Source organism: Podarcis pityusensis (assembly GCF_964106645.2).
Source record: "Podarcis pityusensis genome assembly, chromosome: 13".
Lineage (NCBI taxonomy): Eukaryota > Metazoa > Chordata > Lepidosauria > Squamata > Lacertidae > Podarcis > Podarcis pityusensis.
In genome coordinates, this window is record NC_138038.1 from 36,491,616 (window position 1) to 36,513,507 (window position 21,892).

Here is a 21,892-nt window from a genome sequence, read left to right on the forward strand (position 1 = left end):
CATGTACCAAAGATTGATGAACCTATGTAAGCCCGCCTTACATATATGTAATCCAATAAGAATTCAGTTTCTTTGTTTACTTTTAACCAATCAGCCACAAGCACACCGTGGCCATGCTTTTTAACTTTGAATAAAAGAGAGAAGCTGTGGAGCCAGAGACACAGAGACACTCTCTCAATTTCATCTGGCTCATCACACGCAAGCTCTGAAACAAACATCTCTTTGTCTGCTGTTATTTATCAACGCAACACGGTACTTCTGGGTTTCGGTGGTCCGTAACCCAAAAAAGTGCAACCTGAAGCATCTGTAACCCGAGGTATGACTGTACTTAAAGCTGCCCTCTCCTCCAGCTGTACACAGCCTCAGCCATGATCAGCACCAAAACAAGCAAGACCAAGGCAGACACTCCCAGGCGGATGTTGCCCTCGACAGATGCGTCCCCTGTAAAAGCAGGAGAAGGAAGACACTGTCACTTATTCATTGCAAATAAAAAACCGAGGCTCCTGCAAACTGCTCACTTTTCACTCTTGCATTATTTTGTTTTCCTCTATATGCCCACAAACTAGTGCAGGAAGTCACAGTTGTTTTTTTGTGATTGACCATGAAAAGTTAAAGTGTGGCTTAAATTGCGACCTTACAAAAATTGGCTTTTACAATATCGCTGCTGAAACAGACATATGGTAAAATGGAATGGGTGTGAGTGCCTGAAGAATTTTAAGGTGGCGGCTTATATGCGGGTATTGTTTTCTCTCTCCCCCCCCCCACTTAAATTTTAAAGGTGCTGCTTATATTCAGGTGCGGCTTATATTCGGGCCAATACAGTAAATCCAGTAGGACCTATGTGGTCTTGCCCCTTAGCAGAGAATTGCAGGTGCAGTTGGGGATAACTATTATTGCAGAATTTGAGTTAACCTGGTGCACAGCCTTGCTTTCCTAACTAGTCGTGTCCCAAGGAAACACAGCCCTGTGCACAGCCTGATCACAGTAGGACATGCTTGGCTCTGTTTTCCCTAATCTGTTAACTGCTTCCATGGCTCCTCTTGTTTGGGGGACATAGCTTAGGGGTAGAGCATCTGCTTTGCATGCAGAAGCTCACAGGTTAAATCCCTGGCATCTGCAGGTAAAATGGGGAGAGAACCTCTTCCGAAATCTTGGACAGCTATGGCCAGTCAGTGTAGACGCTACTGAGATAGATGGACCAATGGTCTCAACCTGTCTAAGGCACTTTCCTGTGCTCGTACCCAGCAACTTAACATGGAGCAGGAGGAAGGCAGAATGGTGTCCCCAGGGCCCTTTTTGGGAATCATGAACACAGTACAGCCCCCCCCCAACATTAATATTTATTATTTTCCATACATAAACATAACAGAAAAAAGCCAACAATAATAAAGGAGAAAGAATGAAACGGAAAAAAGAAAAAAGATCATAAAACCTAAAATACATCAAATCACCACATAAACTAAAACATAATTGATCAAAATCCATCTTCCTAAACATATTACTTGACTTCCTCAAATCTCTTCCATCTTTCTTAGTAATTATATATAGCAGTTTCCAATATCATTTCATAAAATCATATCACAGTCATAATCATATTTCCTAACTTTCCTTATCGTACATTTTCTTATTTATTTATTTAATCACAAGTTAATCCTAGGCCTAATTGATTCTTTCAAGTGATTACATATCTTTAATATTACAATATTTATTCAAATAGTCTTTAAATTTCTTCCAGTCTTCTTGGTATTCCTCTTCTTTCTGGTCGTGGATTCTCCCGGTGAGATCTGGCTGATCACACAGTACGTTTTTTGTTGTGGTTCTGGACAGTTTAGAGTTAACACTCCCAGAGGCGTTCTTATTCACTGGGTGCCTGCCCATATTATCCAGGCATTTTTCTTTTTGTTCAGCAGAGTTACTGAGAGTCTCTGAGAGTTGGTTTTGTTTTTGTGAGAGACAGAACGCTGCAAGCATGCAGCTCGAGTCTGTCGGTTTATTTCCTGTTTGTTTATGCTTCTGAATAAACACCTTTGGTAGAATAGAAGCACTGGTGTCAAGTTGAGTTATTGAAGACACCACTTTGACACAGAGCAAGCCATTTATGCTGCGTACGAACTCTGCAACGACAACAGCGAAGAGGGGCAGCGTGCAGAAGAAGCGTGTGGGTGGCCATAAACATCGGACCAGCTCGTAAATCAGGCTAACTGCAGTGCTGGGTGGCAGACTTCGTGGGTCAAAGGATTTACGACCTACAAACTTTCACAGTTTTCCTGCTGAGGAACGGATTGGGCTGATGGTATTCGTATGTATTTATGTATTTAATGAATTTCCATGCCACCTTTCACCCAAAGGATCAGAGGGTGGTTTATAGTATAAACACACAAAAATACACAGCAGAATAAAAAACAAAACAATAACCCCCAGTGTGTCCCCAGACTTTAAAGATGCTCTTTTAAGATGCCAGTAATAAAATAAGAATATGATCTTCAGGGATCTCAGAGGTCTAAGCCCTCTACTGGGTTCATCAAGTACAACTTGTCTTGCAAACTTACCTGAGCACTCCACACTGGCATCCTGGCTGTGGTTGCAGCTGTGCTCTCCCCAGGGACTTTGGGGACACTCACTCAGGAAAGCTTCTTCTCCTGTACAGTTGAGACCCTCCAGCCAGATGGGACCAGATCCTTGTCCAAACCATGCTCCACCAAATGCTTTGGAGGCATTTCCACAGCCCAGTTCCCTGCACACAACGTGAGCATCATGCAAATCCCAACCAGCGTCACACAGAGTCCCCCACTGGCGGTTGTGCAACACCTCAATCCTCCCAGAGCAGCGACTTGGGCCACTCACTAGGCGGAGCTCTGATGGGACAAACAAAAACAAAACAAAACAAAAAAACACTAAATGTGAAAGCTCTGATGAGACAAAAAGAGTTGAACATAGTAACAAATATGTGGCATTGAATCTTGCGTGTTAGAGAAGGGTTAAGAATTGGGAGTCCTGGGCTTGCTATTGTCACCAACCAACGCTCTTCCTATGCAGTGAGGGCTCAAACCTAAGGCATCCTGGGAGCCCCACTCTGCACCTCGGAAGCCTCAGGTTCTGATTCCGCAAGTTTCATTCATTCATTTATACTTTATTTAATGTAATTTGAAAGCCCTTGATCAGAAAAAGAATATACGTTGAAATTATCAATAAAAGTCACTATTAAACAGAGATTAAATAAAATATGTAATGTTATCATGGGTATTAAAACACGTCACCATTACATCTTTAAATAGGCTTGTTTAAACAGATTTTCTTAAACAAAATAATTTTTTATTTGATTTTGCAAATATAAATTTATAACAAAACCAAATACATATCCATATAAAGAGATTTCTCTGAATCTCGAGACTTCCTCCCATCTCCTCCATGGATCCTATTATAAACATTTTCTACTGCATATCATTTCATAATCTATATTTTAAATCATCCATATTATCCATAGTATTTGTTACAGCACAAGTAGGATTAAAATCCTGCTAATGTTTTCATCTGCTTACAGTGGTCTTCTAAATAAATTATAAATTTCCCCCGTTCTTTTTTAAATGCTTTGTCCTCTTGGTTCCTGAGCTTTCCAGTCAGTTTTGTCATTTCAGCATAGTCCATCGGTTTAATTTGCCATTCCTCTCTTCTTTCCACCAACAGAAAATGTTTAATGAAGTGCCAGTTCCTGGGTTCAACCCAACTGCTCTGCTATGTTTGCTTCTCAATAGATGGGGAGTAGAAAGTGGAAAGAGAGAGAGAAATGTTGAATTTAAAGGCACCAGATACCAGGATTCTGGGCACTGTAGTTTGGTAAGGGCTGGTGATAAGTGTAACTCTGTGAAGGGTAAACTACAGTGCCCAGAATTCCTTGCAGGCAAGAATATGCACTGGATTCACTTTAAAGGTATAGGAGCATGCAGCTCCAGACATGATGCCATGGCTATGAAGGACATCAAACGTCATTTGGATTTAGAACTCCTCTAGGGAATGTTACTCACACCTAGTGCTTATCTAGAAAGCTAGAACGGCATTGGGACACTTGTTTTGTTTCTAGAGAAAGCAAAAATGACACAGAATGAAAATTATATTGTGAACTGCCCTTCTTCCGCCTCCTCCCAGCACAACTATCAGCATCAGAACTCTTCAGCAACCTTCTATTGGCAAAATAGACTTACTAGTTGAACTTGCAGCCAGTTTCCAAGGCCACAGTATAGCTATTACCTGAGCACACAACACTGGCAACTTCTCCATGGCTGCAATCATGTGTTCTCCACTGTAAGTCACAGTCCTTGAAGGCAGCTTCTGTCCCCTGACAACTGACACCAGACAACCAGGTGGGACCATTTCCTGTTCCAAAGTGAGCTCCTCCTGCAGCCACCAAGGCTTCACCACATCCAAGCTCTCTACATACAACTTGGGCACTGGTCAGATTCCATCTGTCATCACACACAGCCAGCCACTGCCAGTTGTGGAGCACCTCAACTCTTCCAGAGCAGCTGTTTGTACCGTTCACCAATCTGATCTCTGTTGAGATGAGAAATAGCTTCGACTGAAACTGAACCTATTTAATGTGGTGCATATGAAGCGAAGGAAAGACTGTGCAAAAGAGGAGGGGAAGAAAATGCAGACAGAGGGTCTTTCCTGCTTCCATTGATATGGAAGCAGAGCTGAAGGAAATGTGTTGATGACAAAACGGACATGCTGATTCAACTTATATACAAGTTTCTAACCCAACTGTATAAAAGGTAAAGGGACCCCTGACCATTAGGTCCAGTCGTGGCCGACTCTGGGGTTACGGCGCTCATCTCGCTTTCTTGGCCGAGGGAGCCGGCATACAGCTTCTGGGTCATGTGACCAGCATGACTAAGACGCTTCTGGCAAACCAGAGTAGCGCACGGAAATGCCATTTACCTCCCCGCCGGAGCGGTACCTATTTATCTACTTGCACTTTGACGTGCTTTCAAGCTGCTAGGTTGGCAGGAGCAGGGATGGAGCAACGGGAGCTCATCCCGTCACGGGGATTCGAACCGCTGACCTTCTGATTGGCAAGTCCTAGGCTCTGTGGTTTAACCCGCAGCGCCACCCGCATCCCTCTAACCCAACTGTATAGCTCCTATTAATTAATTTATATATTAAATTTGCATACCACCCTTCATCTGTAGATCTCAGAGCAGTTCACAACATAACAATACAAGATAAAAACACGATAAGGATATTTCTTAATTGTAATTTTTACCTGAGCATACAACACCAGCATCTTCTTCATGCACACAGTTATGTTCTCCCCAAGGCTGTAGGTGGCAGTGGCGGAGGGTAGCTTCTGTCCCCTTGCAACTGACCTCATCCAGCAAGATGGGGCCATTGCCTCTCCCAAAGTGAGCTGCTTCTTTGATCGACAAGGCTTCCCCACATCCAAGTTGCCTGCACACGACTTGGGCGCTGCTCAGATTCCAACCATCATCACACACAGTCCCCCACTGTCCGGCGTTGAACACCTCAACTCTTCCAGAGCAAGGGCTTGTACCATTCACCAATCTGATATCTGTAGGGTTTAAAATGGTTAGAGTCCATTTTGTGCCTCCACCTCCCAATTCCTCATTTTTTGTAGCTTCCATGGGAAATGTTAAGGGTTCTAGGTTAGAGCATGGGTAGGGAATATCAGGCTCAGGGACCAAATGCAGCCCTCCAAACCTCTCCAGTCCTGCTTTGCACCCTCTTGGAGTTTCTCTTTTCCTGAACTGGCAAGTGGTGGTGGGATAGTGCTCATCTGAGCCCCTTTCTCGGACCCTCCAAAACACTTCTCCTCGTTCCATTCTGCCAACCTAGCAGAACCTCTCTCTTGCCTTTGCAGCATGGCTTACTGGTTGGAGGCTGCAGCTGCTCTCTTGCAAAGCAGAGAGCCTGTCCATCAAGAAGCAGCTGCAAACACAGCATGGAATTTGAGCAAGACTCTGTGGGTCTCAAGGTATGGAAAATACGAGAAGGTGAGATGGCATAGAACAGGGAGAAGAAAAGCTGTGATGAAGCAAGGGGGGCTAAATGGAGAGGGGAAATGGGATGGTGGGAGGAGAGGGAAAACAGAAGACGGAAAGTGGGTGTTGGGAGTGAGTGGGAGCGCAGTGGTGGGTGCACAGCGGAGGAGGAGGCGCCTGACAAGCACAGGGTGCTATCTATGGAGTCCAGATCTGCCATCACCTTTGGTCAGCTGAAGACCATTACTTTAAAATTTGAAGGGGTCCTATATTTCAGAATGCAGGATTGAATATATTTCTCTTCTCCTTACTTCTTTTATACACACACACACACACACACACACACACACAACTTTAACTTGTTCTTCCCATTGCAGCTAGTGGTGGAAGCATCCCCAAAAGACCCCAGAGCCATTTCCCCCAAGAATACATCAGTGGAAAGATGCTCTATCTGGAAGTCATATCCCTTGGAAGGGTGTGTCCTCTCTACTTGCAGAGCAACATGCTGGAAAAAACACCATCTCTGAGAGAACATGACTTTCAGATACACCTGCTTTCCACAGAAGTACAGTGGTACCTTGTGTTAAGAACTTAATTCGTTCTGGAGGTCTGTTCTTAACCTGAAACTGTTCTTAACCTGAAGCACCACTTTAGCTAATGGGGCCTCCTGATGCCGCTGCGCCGCCGCTGCACAATTTCTGTTCTCATCCTGAAACAAAGTTCTTAACCCAAGGTACTTTTTCTGGGTTAACGGAGTCTGTAACCAGAAGAGTATGTAACCCAAGGTTCCACTGTATTATGAGGGAATATGGTCCTGGACCAGTGTGCCAATGCTACTAACCACAATGGCAAAGCATTTTCAAGAAAACAATGAGGAAAAATAAGCTTTTAATATCCTGAATTTCAAAATTGAAGTCTTCCTCAAAATGTTTAAATAGATTTCTGTTGGCCTAATTGGCAGAGCAAACCTGCCTACTTTCATGGCAAAAGAATGGGGCTATGGAGATACGACATGCATTCTGCTGCACACAATCATCACCACTGGAAATGTGCCATTATTCCTTTTTGTTGATGCAAAATCCGGTCAAATTAAGATAATGTTACTGAATATAAATGAGAATGTATAGTGGATGAGCACAAAAGAAGCTGATTCCCGAGATGCTGCTCAAATAATGATGTTTCTGGAATGTTAGACTTGCAAGTTATTCAAGCCTTGGCTATTGGACGAAATTAGTCAAGGGTCAGTTCAGTCACCACTTTTGAAACCAAAAAAGAAAAGGCAAGAATGTAGGGAAAGAGGAGAACTGGAGCCCAGAGGAAGAAGAATTCACTTGCTGTATTGGCAAATACTAGTAAAGAAAGATTTGGCAGTTACAGCCAATTTAAAGTTGTGCCTGGTTCTACAACATAAAATCTAGAAAGTGGTGTACAAAAAAAGGACTAATATCCCTCCCTTCCAATGAAAAACAAGCAGTCCTGATGCTTATAGATGCTGAAAAAGCATTTGATAATGTTTCATGGGATTTTATGAAAAAAGTTCTTGAAGAGATGAACTTTGGGTGAGATTTAGGAAAGGGATTTAATCTATATATTCTGATCAAAAAGCCAAATTAATTGTGAACCAGGTGGTAACAGAGCAATGTAAAATACAGAAAGGAACAAATCAGGGATGTCCCCTATCACCTCTTTTATTTATTTTGGTTTTGGAAGTCCTGGCGAGAAATATCAGGGCAGATAATAAGACTAAAGGAATTATGGTAGGGAAAAAGGAATATAAGCTTAAAGCATATGCAGATGACCTTGTAATTATGGTGGAAGATCCTAAAAATTCCCTTTTGAGGGTATTAGAGAAAATACAGGAATTTGGGCAAGTGGCAGGATTTAAGCTGAATAAAAATAAAACAAAATTATTAGTAAAGAAATTAGCAAGAGAAGATAAAATAGAATTACAACAAAATGTAGAAATAGAGATCCATTTAAAAAATCACATATTTGGGGGTCTGGTTAACAACCAAAAATATAAATATTTTAAAATACAATTATGAAAAAAATTGGAACAAAATAAAAAGGAACCTATAAATATGGGGAAGAAGGAATTTATCGTTATTAGGGAAGATAGCAGTAATTAAGATGAACGTATTGCCAGTTTCTCTCAACCTAGAATTACCTGAGCAGACAACACTAGCATCTTCTCCATGACTGCAATTATGTGTTTCCCAGTGTAGGTCACAGTTCTTAAATCCGTATTCCATCCCCCGACACTTGGCTCCAGCCAAGCAGGTGGCACCACATCCTCTTCCAAAGGGAGCTCCTCTTGGGACAAACAAGGCTTCCCCACAGACATGTTCCCTGCACACAGCCTGGGCGCTGTTTAGATCCCAGCCATCATCACACACCGTCAGCCATTGCTGGTTGTGGAGCACCTCCACTCTCCCAGAGCAGCGGTTTGTACCATTCACTAATCTGATCCCTGCAGAGATTGAAAAAGGCTTTTTAACTTTTCAGTTCTGGTTTTTGTTTTTCTCAACAATACAATCAATGAATAAAAACAATAAAAAGAAGAACAATCAGCAATGCATCATAGCAATTTGTAGTGCCATAGTGTACTGTTGTGGGAAATATAGTCAGAACAAAAGTGAAGTGGAGAAAAGGGGATTGATTGGTGGAGGAGGGAGGGAACAAAAGAGTTTGGATAGGTTCCAGCAGAGCCCACTCAAAATAAATGTATTAATTTATTCATTTGCTATCTTGCTAAGTTAGGCTCCAGCGGCTCTTCATAGCTGCAGTCCTACTACTGATCGGCACAGGAGTTTTGAGCTGAAGGTACAGACCTGCTGCAGCAGGATTAATTAAATACATCAAGGGGTACCTACTGGATGGTCTTGCTGGTTATCTATGGCTTTGCCTGTTTATTTAAGACAGGTAAAGATCCTACCTAATGAAGATCATGGCCACTGGTCCCATCACCTCCTGGCAAATAGAAGGGGAAGAAATTGAGGCAGTGAGAGATTTTACTTTCTTGGGCTCCATGATCACTGTAGATGGTGACAGCAGCCACGAAATTAAAAGACGCCTGCTTCTTGGGAGAAAAGCAATGACAAACCTAGACAGCATCTTATAAAGCTGAGACATCACCTTGCCAAGAGCTGGAAGTGAGAGCTGGACCATAAAGAAGGCTGATTGCCGAAGAATTGATGCTTTTGAATTATGGAGGAGACTCTTGAGAGTCCCATGGACTGCAAGAAGATCAAACCTCTCCATTCTTCAGGAAATCAGCCCTGAGTGCTCACTGGAAGGACAGATCGTGAAGCTGAGGCTCCAATACTTTGGCCACCTCATGAGAAGAGAAGACTCCCTGGAAAAGACCCTGATGTTGGGAAAGATGGAGGGCACAAGGAGAAGGGGACGACAGAGGACGAGATGGTGGGACAGTGTTCTCGAAGCTACCAGCATGAGTCTGACCAAACTGCGGGAGGCAGTGGAAAACAGGAGTGCCTGGCGTGCTCTGGTCCATGGGGTCACGAAGAGTCAGACACGACTAAACAACTAAACAACAACAAAAGATCCTACCTAGAACGAGCTGCATTTCCATGACCATTCATTCATTCATTCATTCCATAAAATTTATAGTGTACAAAACTTCAAAGTGGTTTACAAAGAGATAAACTATAAAATCAGGGAAAATTGCAACACATCAAAAACCTACCAAACCTAAGAGACTTAAACAGATTAAAATTCACACCGGCATTTCTAAGCACCTAGGTAGGTTTGTCTGAACAAAAGTGTTTTTATAACAGGCACTGGAAAGAGTACAGTGAAGGCGCCAATTGGATTTCAATAGGCAGGGAGACACTGCCACACTAAACAATTGAATACTTACAGATGCAGAATGGGTATTATGTGGCACCTGTAGTAGTGCCAGTTCCACTAACTGAAGTGGTCAGGAGGGCACATGTTAGGCAATATCACCTCATCCTTTACATGCCCACCCAATCACTGCGCTCTCTGGGAGAAGGTCTCCTGCAGACAGCATCTGATCAGCAGGTCCATAAGAACAAAGCCTTCAGCCTGGTGGAACCCACCCTTTGGAACTTCCTCCTGTGACGTATAAGACAGTCACCATCTCTATTGCCTATTTGGTGCCTATTAAAGTCCTTCTTTTTTCAACATTAAAGCATTAAATCCTCTATTGCATTTGAAATTTTTTTATATACTGAATTGCTTTATTAATCAAATATATTATAATTGTTTTATACATAAACATTTTCATTGATTTGATTGCTGATTCAATATATATTTGAGACATTTCATGGGAAGCGAGTTTTAAATTGAATAAAAAAACAAACGAGGAAATTAATATTACCTGAGCATTCAGCATGTGTATAAGAAGACCAGCACATCATTCCAGGGACATATCTTCCTTGGCAGTAGTTGAGAGAAGCTTCTGTTCCCTCACAGGTGAAATTGTTTCCTGGCACAAAACTTGGTCCATATCTACCACCTACTACTGCCAATGACAGGATGGGTCCACAGCCAAGTTGCCGGCACATGACTTGGACACTGTTCCAGTCCAAATCGTCTTCACATGCGGTGATCCAATCCCAGTTGTAGAGCAGCTCAAATCTCCCAGAGCAAATATTTGGACCACCCACCAATCTGATCTCTGTTGGGTGTGAAAAAAATACAGATTTATATCTCCACCTCTCACATTCCTCATCCTTCCTTTTTATTGCCCCTAGTTATCAGAGCTCATCGAAACAGAATCTATTGAATTGTTTTGTTGGAAGTCATGCCTGAAACTGGGCACTTCTTCAACAATGATAGATATTTGTCTGCTGATTCTCACTAGGGGGGCATCGTTTTCATTTTAAAAATATCCTTGTACTAAGCTGAATATTCATTGTGGTTCGAGGACCCGACCCCCGCAATGTGAAATAAATACACAAGGACATGTGATATAAGGTTAATGGGCAAGAAAAGGCCACAACTTTATTGATTACAGCAGTGAAAAGGTATTGGCTTAGGCATTGGATGTCTAAAACAAGGGGGTTTATTCACCAGTAGGTGGAGCCTGTTGATGCTAATCCAACTATAGGCTCTCCCCTGATGTCACCGGGGGTCGTGCCATGGCCTCCCGCCAAGCAGGCATCGGACAGAGTACACGACCGCCAGATTCCTTTAACGGAATACCCCAAAATTGAAGGCATAGGTGATGGCCACACCCAGCCCTTCGACACACCACAACACATTATCCCAATGCCTAACCTACCCACCAATACCACAAAAAGTTGTGACGATTGCTACGAGGTAGGCGAAAAAACCAAAAAGCCTAATGCCAAATGGAAAAATTCCTACCAGGCCCCCTAGACAACCAGGGCGACCAACCTAAGGTCCATTGCAAGGCCAAAGAACAAAGACCCTGAGCTAAAAGGGAGTGGAGGGTGGGTGACTCGCGACGAGAGGACGGAGAAGAATGAGGCCGAGGAGAGGCTGGCGCCGCCGCAAAAGGCTGCTGAACACGCCCCCTCGAAGGCACCTGGTTGGATGCCTGCCGAGGGGGCATGGGCGCCAGCCAGGTGAGAGGAGGAGGCAGGGGGCTAATGCCCCCTGCTAGGGGCGGTGCTCGGGCTCCCGCCCACAACCACTCCCCTCTCTTCCAGGGAGGAGAGTCTTTTTGACACCCACCCACCCCAATTTCCAGAATTTTGATATAAACTGTGTGGCAATAACAATATTATATAATTAAAGCTTTTGTTTTTTGAATTGCCTGGAAGAAGATAAAAGATTCTCCAATTGCTGATTTTACAAAGAAGCAAGATCTCGTTAACCGCTGGAGAGACTTCAAAAAACATTGGACGTGTTCCTAGAATGTTGAGATGTGACGCACTTTTTAATCTGGAAATCCGCCATGATGTAATAAAACCGAACTGCAGGGTTATAAATAGTCATAGGGGGAGGCGGGCTCTTAATATGTCATTATATCTGTATTTCAAGTCTGATTTGGTAAATCTCCCCTGCAAAGGCTAATGTTTGATGAAACCAGTCTGGGAAAATTAATGAGCAAACGCCGAGATTTGATTTCATCGGAACTGGGAGAAGATGGTGTCTGCCAGCAGCGAAATGACTTTTGGATTGATTCGGCACAAACACCAGCGTGTGAGGAGATACTGCAACAATAGAGGAGAATCATACATATAAAATCCACACAGAAACACATCATTGCTTATTTCAACTCGCTTGTGGAAACAACTCAGAGGCCATGAAAGAAGGAAGGTTAACAACAGGAAGATTTAAAGGAACTATTGGAAAGACTATCCAAGGCAGCAGAGATATGAGACGACCAGAGCCCCCCTGAACTTGAAGCATGGGAAGTCCCAACAAAAAAAATATATAATTTAGGCATAATATTTGGACTATTTGATATGTATTTGTATAATTTAGAACATTCAATGTGATTTTATTGGATTGTTAAAATGGAAAACTTAATAAAAATGATTCTTCCCCCCCCCCGAATTTTGGAGGGAAGGGCAGTAGTTTCCTCCTTGCTATGGCTATCAACATCATTTGGATATATTCCAAATTTCAGCACAGCAGAGGAATTTCTACCCCCTCCTTGTTTCTTCACTAGTTTTTACTATTGTAGAAGTAATATTGTGGTGAGACTCCCAGGACACCCCTGAGTCCCTGGAAGGGCACTGCTTCCCCTTGTACACCCTCCCCCAGAAGAGTTGTGGGCAGAAATAGCCACTGAATATGTAAAATGTCCATAGTAATTAGATTTTCTGGATATTAAAATAGCTAGTTATTTCAAATTCAGACATTGCATTAAACTGGTATGGTGCCCTTTCAGCTCCCCACCCCCCACCCCAACCAAAAGCAAACAGAAAGGACAAAAATGATGCAGGAGGCAGAACAAAGCCTAGAAGAAACACTGCAGGAATGTTGTGAATTGTGTTCTAGATGAGGCCCAGAAAAGAGTATGCAACAAGAAGAGGAAGGCTCACCCTCTGCCCCTTCAGAGGATGATCAGAGCTCAAGAGAAGCCAACTTTTGGCATAACAGTCATGATTCAAATTTCAGCTAGTGTCTAAGCATTTATGTTACCTGAGCACACAACGGCAGCACCTTCTCCATGGCTGCAGTCTTTCGTTTGCCAGTTGTTTGGGGTGCACTCCTTGAACGTAGCTTCTGTTCCCTGACAATGGACACCAGTCAACCAGGCAGGACCATGTCCTCTTCCAAAATGAGCTCCTCTTGGGACTGACAAGGGAGGGCTACAGCCAATTTCTCGACAGACAACGTTGGCACTGTTCAGATCCCATCCCTCATCACACATGGTCAACCACTGCTGGTTGTGGAGCACCTCGACTCTTCCGGAGCAGGGACTTGTTCCATTCACCAATCTGATGGTTTGGAGGTCTGTAAAGATTAAAGGAAATTTTGTTTCTCCACCTTCCAGTTCCTCATTCTTCCTGGCTTCCATTTAGGCTGAAGCATAACAAGTGGGCAGGTGGCCATGCTGGAATTTTCAGCTAGTATTTTTGTCTGTTGCTCACATTTTTCCCACAATACACAAACATGAAATTTTAACCAGGGGTAAAAATTTCCAAACTCCTTATAAAGATTTATTACATATACATTACCTAGCCCCTATTAATTTCTATATTAAATAATTAAATATTTTCTAAATATTAAAGCTGATTCTAATCAATTCCTATAATGGTTATTCACAATTCCTGTTTTACATGCTGAACTACTGGATTGATTTTTATAAATTGATTGATTTTTATTCAGACTGTCCATTTTAGATTAGGCACATAGAAACGGCCAAAGAGAAAGTTCCACCCTCCCTTTCCTTTCCCCTTTTATCCCCCCTAGTGGGACAAAGAACAACTCCAGCCCAGATGAGAAGAGGTGCCACCCAAGAACCAAAGCCCAAAATGGAAATTTCAGAAATGTATTCTGAATTAAGGAAAGATATAAAAGATAATGCAAAGAATCTGGAGGAGAAGTTGGAAAGGATGGAAAACAAGGTAGAACAGAATACAAAATCAGTGGTGGACCTAACTGGACAAATCAAAGAATTATCAACAAAAACTTTAGAACTAGGAAAACCCATGCAACATTTAAAAGTAAAGACACAAGGCCTGGAAGAAACAACTAAGAAAACAAACAGGGTAAAAGAGCTGAAAGACCTCATGAAAGGTCTAAGTAAGATGCGGTAGGATTAAGTATGATGCAGGAAGCTGTACGGGATTCAATTGCAGTGCTGGAAATGCAGCAGAAAGAATCAAATTTGAGAATTTGAGGGATCCCAGAAAGTGTGGAGGAGGATATATAGACGAGCCAAAATAATAAAAGAAATAGCAGGCTGGTAAGAAACTGAAGAAGAGGAAGTCAACTTTTCATTGGATAAAGCCTTCGTGATCAAATCAAGTTACGCAAAGGCTAAAAAAAAAAAACTACCAGGGGACTGTCTGGTGATATTCAATTCAAGAGAGATGAAAGATAGGATACTGCAGATGAACTATGAAAAAAGATTGTGTATTGACAATACAAACATCATATTCCGATCAGATTGCTAAAGAAGAGAAGTAACTATAAGTTCCTGACAGATGCGTTGAGAGAAAATTATACACCGTGCAGGTGGGAATTTCCGGAAGGGATCTCATTTTCATACAAAGGAGGAAAGCATAGATGTAAGACAAGTCAGTTTTGGAGGGAATATAAAAAACAACTTGGAGTCAAAACAACTGAGGGAGAAACAGGCTTGGAAGATAGAGGAGATAAACAGGAAGAAGAGAAACAAAAAGACTCATCTCATATATATATATATAGAGAGAGAGAGAGAGAGAGAGAGAGAGATTGGATTCAAAATGTTTGACATGGAATGTTAATGGACTGAATAATAAATTAAAAAGAAATAAAATAGAACAAGTTTTAATAAAACAAAATTTGGATATAATTTGTCTTCAGGAAACACATGTTGCAAAAAAACGCAGAAGAGTCTTAATAAACAAAAGATTAGGAAAATAATTTATAACATCACACACACACACACACACACACACACACACAAAGGGGAGTGGTAATTTATGTAAATGAGAAATACGACCTGCAGCAAAATTTTAAAGATGAAGAGGGAAGAATTGTAGGAATATACACACCAAATGAAAGAAAATCGGAATACTACTACAAAATATTAGAGGAAAAACTGCTTGATTATATGGATCAGAAAATAATTCTGATGTGGGATACTAATGGGGTAGTCTCCCTGGATATGGATAGGACAATAAGGAAATCGGACTCAGAGGAAGGGAGACTACCCATTACCTTTTTCAATTTAGTAGAAAACCTTAACTTAATGGCTATATATAGATTTAAGCATAAGGAAGAATTGATGGATAAATGCTCCAGCTGTAGGCTCCTGTTTAGGAGGAACTAATGCCAGTTTTAGAGCTAGCATTTTCTACCTGAGTACCTGCCAAACATTCCTGCCATTCTCTCCCTCAATGATTTTCTGCCACCAGAAGAGTGAATCTATCCAGCTTTCATCTAGAAATACTTGCTTTGGGTCTTTGGCTCTACACAGGATACACTAAACAAAACTCTCCTACAACATTACCTGAACACCCCACACTTGCATCCTGGCTGTGATCACATCTGTGCTCTGCCAATGACTTTCTTGGGCATATGGACAGGGACTCTTCTTCTCCCGTACAGTTGACTCCCTCCAGCCAGATGGGACCCGATCCTTGGCCAAACAAGGCTCCACCAAATGCTTTGGAGGCATTTCCACAGCTCAGTTCTCTGCACACAACATGGGCGTCCTGTAAATCCCAGCCAGCATCACACACAGTCCCCCACTGCTGGTTGTGAAACACCTCAATTCGCCCAGAGCAGCGACTTGAGCCATTCACTAGGCAGACCTCTGATGGGGGAAAAGAGGGTTGTTGTTGTTGTTGTTGTTGTTTTTGAAAGGCACAGCTGTCATATAACCTTGTTTATAATTTGGGATCTAATGAATGAAATAGAGGGGTTGAGAATTAAGCCACCTACCCTGCCCCCCCCAACATTATCCTCCTATATAAACACCATCACCCTTTCCATGAATTATTTAATAGAATCATACCTTGGGTTTAAAACGCAGAACGCCCTCCCATCAGATGTCAAGGAAATATAAGATTGAGTCAAGTTGTTTTCCCCTCACATACTTCTGGCAAAGCAACAAGACCTGGTCCCCGACCTCAAACCTGAAATATGTGGCCTGGAATATAAAACCCCACAAGCAGGAACTCCAGAAGCAGTGCCTCCTGTTCTTCTTATATGTCAATTCAGTTACACACAAACCGTTTGGTTTAACCTTCTCTGCTGAGGGTTTTCTATAGTCACTCAAGCTCCAAGCTGCAGGTCTTGGGGACAGGAGGATGACTCCACTCCTCAGCTGCAGCCCAACCCAAAAACTGCCCTTAGTGGCACATTTAGCCCTGGTGGGGGCGGGGGGGACGGACCTGCTATTACACCAAATGAGAGGCTTTTATTCAAGGCCTATTGTAGTCGGTGGGAGCCATTTTCAACACAGGAATCACAGTGCAGTTGTTGTTTTTTAGTCGTTTAGTCGTGTCCGACTCTTCGTGACCCCATGGACCAGAGCATGCCAGCACTCCTGTCTTCCACTGCCTCCTGCAGTTTGGTCAAACTCATGTTGGTAGCTCTGAAAACACTGTCCAACCATTTCGTCCTCTGTCGTCGCCTTCTCCTCGTGCCCTCAATCTCTCCCCTAATCTTTCAAACACAGCATTTAGTCTTGAGGAAAAACTATTCATTCCAATAGCAGGTTTCCCTCCAAGCAAAAACCTATGATATGGCCTGTATAAAGAAACTCTCCTTTGCAGTGCATATGGCCTGTGCGTCAGTTGTTCCCCACCACTGCATTAAAAAAACCTTTAAATTTCAAAGATCTACCCTTTGAAATTATAAGAGCTACAAGATTAGATTTTGCATCAGACATAAGCACGAAAGGAGAGAGGGATGTGGGGAAAGGGAAAGATGCATTGTGGACTGTATCTCTTCTCCCTTCTCATGACTCCCAATACCAATATGCTGCCAACAAAAGAGACAGACTGATTTAACTTATACCCAATTTATATGTCCACAGTATGGCACCCTTTAATGCATTCACACCCATTACCTGAGCACACAACACCAACATCTTCCCAAGAGTCTTCAAAAATTACTTCATGGAACATGTCAATATTTTGACAGTATCTGAGTGCAGCTTCTGTCCCAAAACAGAATGTATCTTTCCACAAGAAGGGGCCATGTCCTCTTCCGAAGTGAGGTCCTTTCTTGGTTGACAAAGCAGATCCACAGCCAACTTCCCTGCACACTACTTGGGCATCATGCAGATTCCAGGAAACAGAACGCACTGTCCTCCACTGCTGGTTGTGGAGCACCTCAACCCTTCCAGAACAAAAGCTTGAGCCGTTCACCAATCTGGTCTCTGGTGGTTCTAGAATTTTTGAAAGGCACATCTGTTGTTTCTGTGTGATAATCACCCTCATATAACCAACAGGCTTAAATCTAATTAATGCACAAAAGGATTCATAAAGTCAGGGTGATTAGCCAGGAATTTTGCCTCCAGAAGGTGCCATTGATGCTCTCAGTCCACCAGCCATTTCATTGTCTGGGCTTCTCTCCTGCCCTTTCTGTCTTTCCCAGGCACCCTCCCCTGCAGCCCTGGGGGAACCCTTCACCCCCAAAGTCAAAACAGCAGGCTCACCCAACCCCAGGGGGGAATCACAGGTAAAACTGTCTCTACACATGTGCGAGTGATAGTGTGAAAGAGTTCACACTTGCTAGTTTTTACAGCTCTACTATTGTGTATTGTGTACACTCATTTAATGCAACATATGAACATCTGTAATATGGTTCAGTGACAGAAGATGTTTCCTTCAGGTGGGACACAAGGCAAAAGAAAGGAGGCAAAGGAAGATATCTAACATGTCTAAGGGTGATTCACTCTCATGAAGCCTCCATGTTGTCCAGGGGATTTCAATAAAGTGTGAAGCAACCTCGTGAAGGAAGGTCCCATGAACAAAAAAGCATCACATAAATTAAAGACCCAGAACATGCCCAAGGGTATGGGGTTCTTCACAGATTACCCTTAACACTTGTGCACACTATACAAGTACGACTGTGTGAAAGAGTATGCATGTATTCATCTTCTAAATATCCATATATTTAAATCTTGTATCTTGTACCAATTTCTTGGCGGAACTGGATATAAAGGTAAAGGTAAAGGGACCCCTGACCATTAGGTCCAGTCGTGGCTGACTCTGGGGTTGTGGCGCTCATCTCGCTTTATTGGCCGAGGGAGCTGGCGTACAGCTTCCGGGTCATGTGGCCAGCATGACTAAGCCGCTTCTGGCGAACCAGAGCAGTGCACAGAAACGCCGTTTACCTTCCCGTCGGAGCGGTACCTATTTATCTACTTGCACTTTGACGTGCTTTCGAACTGCTAGGTTGGCAGGAGCTGGGTCCGAACAACGGGAGCTCACCCCATCATGGGGATTTGAACCGCCAACCTTCTGATCGGCAAGTCCTAGGCTCTGTGGTTTAACCCACAGCGCCACCCACGTCCCAGAACTGGATATACTGCAATAATAATTTGAACTTGATAGTTGGGATTTTCTAAACTCCCCCCAACAGAGGATTCACTGACTCCTAAGAGAGAACCTTACCTGAGCACTCCACACTTGCATCTTGGCTGTGGCTGCAGTTGTGCTCTCCCCAGGGACCTCTGGGGCAATCATAGAAGGATGTTTCTTCTCCTGTACAATTAACTCTCTCCAGCCAAATGGGACCAGATGCTTGGCCAAACCAAGCTTCACTTCGCACTCTTAAGGCATTTCCACAGCTCATTTCTCCACAAACAACGTTGGCATCCTGTAAATCCCAGCCAGCACCACAAACGGACCCCCACAGCTGGTTGTGAAACACCTCAATCCGTCCAGAGCAGTTACTCGAGCCATTTATGAGACGAAGCTCTGATGGAACAAAAAAGACTTATAGTAACACATCCAGGGAAGGAACCTACAGAAATGCCTGCATGTCTTGCTGCTAGTAGAGGTAAATTATCATATTAAGATTCATGCAGGAGGAGGGGAAGATCGCTTAGGGATTTTAGTCAGTTACAATGAAATTAGAAACAGAAGCAGCAATTGCAGATATCTGTTGATTCATCCCATGTCCAGAATGGAGATAAATCCAGCAAATACAATCAATATTCTCTGTTGTTGCTTTCAGGCCCCAAAAGATGCAATTGGTGGCATTTGCTCCCCAATTCCATTGTATTTCCTTTGCACTAAAATGAATGAGGTGGGAAAATATAGTGGCAGCATAACTTACACGATGCGATATCTTTATTGTCACTGTCCCATCCAGAAAAAAATATTCTGAATCCAAGAAGCCAGAACAGCAAGAGGAATAGCTGTGCAAAGCCTCTTCAGGGCAGTGGGATGAAGGCTCTATAAGTCGCACTTTTCCCCTCCTAAAAAGTAAGGGAAAATGTGTGTGTGTAAGCGCGCGGAGTGTGTGTGCGGCTCTTGGGGGCTTTTCCCCAAGGAGGGAGAAGGGCAGCCCTTCTCGCTCCTCGGGGAAAAGCCCCCAAGAGCCGCACACATGCTCCATGTGGCTCTTTAAAGGGAGCACTGAGCAGAGCCTCCCGCCTGCATTCGCTCCATAAGACACACACACACGTTTCCCCTTACTTTTTAGGAGGGGAAAAGTGTGACTTATAGAGCGAAAAATACGGTACTTCTTCCCAAGACTTCTTATTCAAGAGTAATGCAGATAATGAACTTACTTGAGCATACAACCGCAGCAGCATTTAGATCACTGCAGTTCAGTGCCCCCCAAGACCTTGCTGGGCATTGACCGAGAGTTGATTCTGTCCCTGTGCATTGGACATCATTCAGCCAGATGGGGCCAGTGCCTCTTCCAAATTCTGCATTCCGTAGGGCTGATCTTGCACCTCCGCAGGCCAACTGCCGGCATACAACTCTGGCATCCTCCATGTCCCAGCCGTGACCACATACAGTGCCCCACTGGCCATGAAGGAGCACTTCAACCCTCCCACTGCAGCGACTTGAGCCTTCTGCCAGCCTGATTTCCACTTGGGATGAGTTTGCAGCATCTGAGTCTGAAGCTACACCTGGATCAAGCAAATGCCTGAGAGTGGGTGAGGAAGTGGGATTACAGAAATTCATCCTATGTATAACCATTCTGAAAGTAGCAACAGGATATAAAAAGCGGGTGAGAAAAAGGGGAGTGACCACTGTGTTGCTGGATCAGACCAACGTCCATGCTTTTTTAAAATCTCCAGCAGCATCCAATCAGTCAGTGCATGAAGCTGGGAGCCCATCCCATCCTCTTTAGTGGAATTTTTTAAAATATTGTTTTGTGAGCTGTTTAGAAGGCTTTTAGGCAGAAAAAATGACATAGAAATATATCCATAGCAAACTCAAAAATATAGCCTTTTGCTATATACACTACTCACAGCAGACCAATAGATAAAAACTATAAAAAAACAACAACCCACACCTTTCATCACTACATCACTTAGTATATAAGTAATCAGTTGGATAGCTGTAGTCTTGCCCCAGCAGGTTACAGAAACCCAAGAAATGTTTTCTGCAAGTGCTTCATTCAAGAATGGCAATTCATGGTGGTTCTTCCCTCTTAGATCTCTAGCTTCATTATTTGTCAGATCTCTCTTCAACCATATTCCACGAGAACTTTCCCCTTTGGGAGTTTAGCCTGCAGTCTTGCTGGCTCCCTGTTTCCCCTAAAATGCCATATAGGTGCCAACTCCAGGGGTGGGGGTGGGGTGGGAGGCTGGGCACCCACAAAGCCAGAGAGGGGCAGCCATCTAGTCTCTGCAGCGACGCCTCCGAGACAAGTCTTTCAGCTCTGCCCTCCGCAGCCAGTCCGTGAGTCACCCTTTTCCAGGAAGGGGGTGGCCTCGGACGCGGAGGCATCTGAGCCCCTCCCCATGAAAAAGGGTACCTTGCTGGTGGCAGAGAGGAGGAAGAGGATCCGCCAGAAGACACAGATGTGTGTCATCACACACATGATGCACAACCTTGCATCACTTTTTGTGAGGAGCAGCTCTCCAAAAATGCGATGAAACATTGCGAGTCTTGCATGTGACATTACACACACAACGTGCAGGCATGTTGCGGCGGTGGGCACCCATGATCCTGAGGGCAAGATGGCAGCCCTGCCATAAAGGACAATTCTGTGCCCTCAGTCTCTTCCCCCTCTATATGTCTCCAAGTCATGTGATTTTGTATGATTTTTGACAACAATTATGGTCTGTGTTGTGAGAATAGGAACAGGTCTGGCAAAGCACTGGCAATGGCTGCCTTCAGGGACTGGGAAAGTGCAGATCAAGCCTTAGTTTATGAAGTTACCTGAACACACAAGAACAGCATATTGACATGGGTTTAAGGTTTTTGAAAGCCTTCCTTGGCACTGATGGATGGCTGATTCCGTTCCTGCACAAATGCTGTCTCTTAGTGTAATAAAGTCAGTTCCTATTCTCCATCGTTCCTCCTTTGTAGCGAGGATTACATCTCCACAGTCTAGCTGTTGGCATATAGCACGGGCTTTCTCAATATTCATGCCATCGTCACAAGCAATGTTCCATTGACCATTAAGGAAGATTTCAACCTTTCCACTGCAGTGACTTTGACCTTCCACCAGCCTGATTTCCACGGGGCCTAAACCTGCAATCTCTGTTGAATCCTTCAGACCTGGGTGAAGCAAATTCAGGATAGTGGGTAAGAGGAGTGGTAAGTTGTCCTTTGTGCAATTATGTTGAAAGTAGCATC

General features: G+C 43.5%; 1 protein-coding gene across 1 annotated transcript in view; it reads right to left on the bottom strand.

Annotated features, from left to right (window-relative positions):
* Positions 1–256: 256 nt before the first annotated feature.
* Positions 257–21,892, bottom strand: part of LOC308460136 (scavenger receptor cysteine-rich domain-containing protein DMBT1-like) — a 28,210-nt gene continuing 6,574 nt past the window's right edge. The window contains exons 4-13 of the mRNA XM_080976119.1: positions 21,473–21,814; positions 19,864–20,211; positions 18,740–19,045; positions 13,101–13,415; positions 10,360–10,659; positions 8,164–8,466; positions 5,261–5,566; positions 4,246–4,548; positions 2,550–2,855; positions 257–441 (exon numbers count right to left, since the gene is read on the bottom strand). Coding sequence (XP_080832245.1) covers positions 329–441; positions 2,550–2,855; positions 4,246–4,548; positions 5,261–5,566; positions 8,164–8,466; positions 10,360–10,659; positions 13,101–13,415; positions 18,740–19,045; positions 19,864–20,211; positions 21,473–21,814 — 2,942 coding nt within the window. The 3' untranslated portion in view covers positions 257–328. The remainder of the gene's footprint in view (positions 442–2,549; positions 2,856–4,245; positions 4,549–5,260; positions 5,567–8,163; positions 8,467–10,359; positions 10,660–13,100; positions 13,416–18,739; positions 19,046–19,863; positions 20,212–21,472; positions 21,815–21,892) is intronic.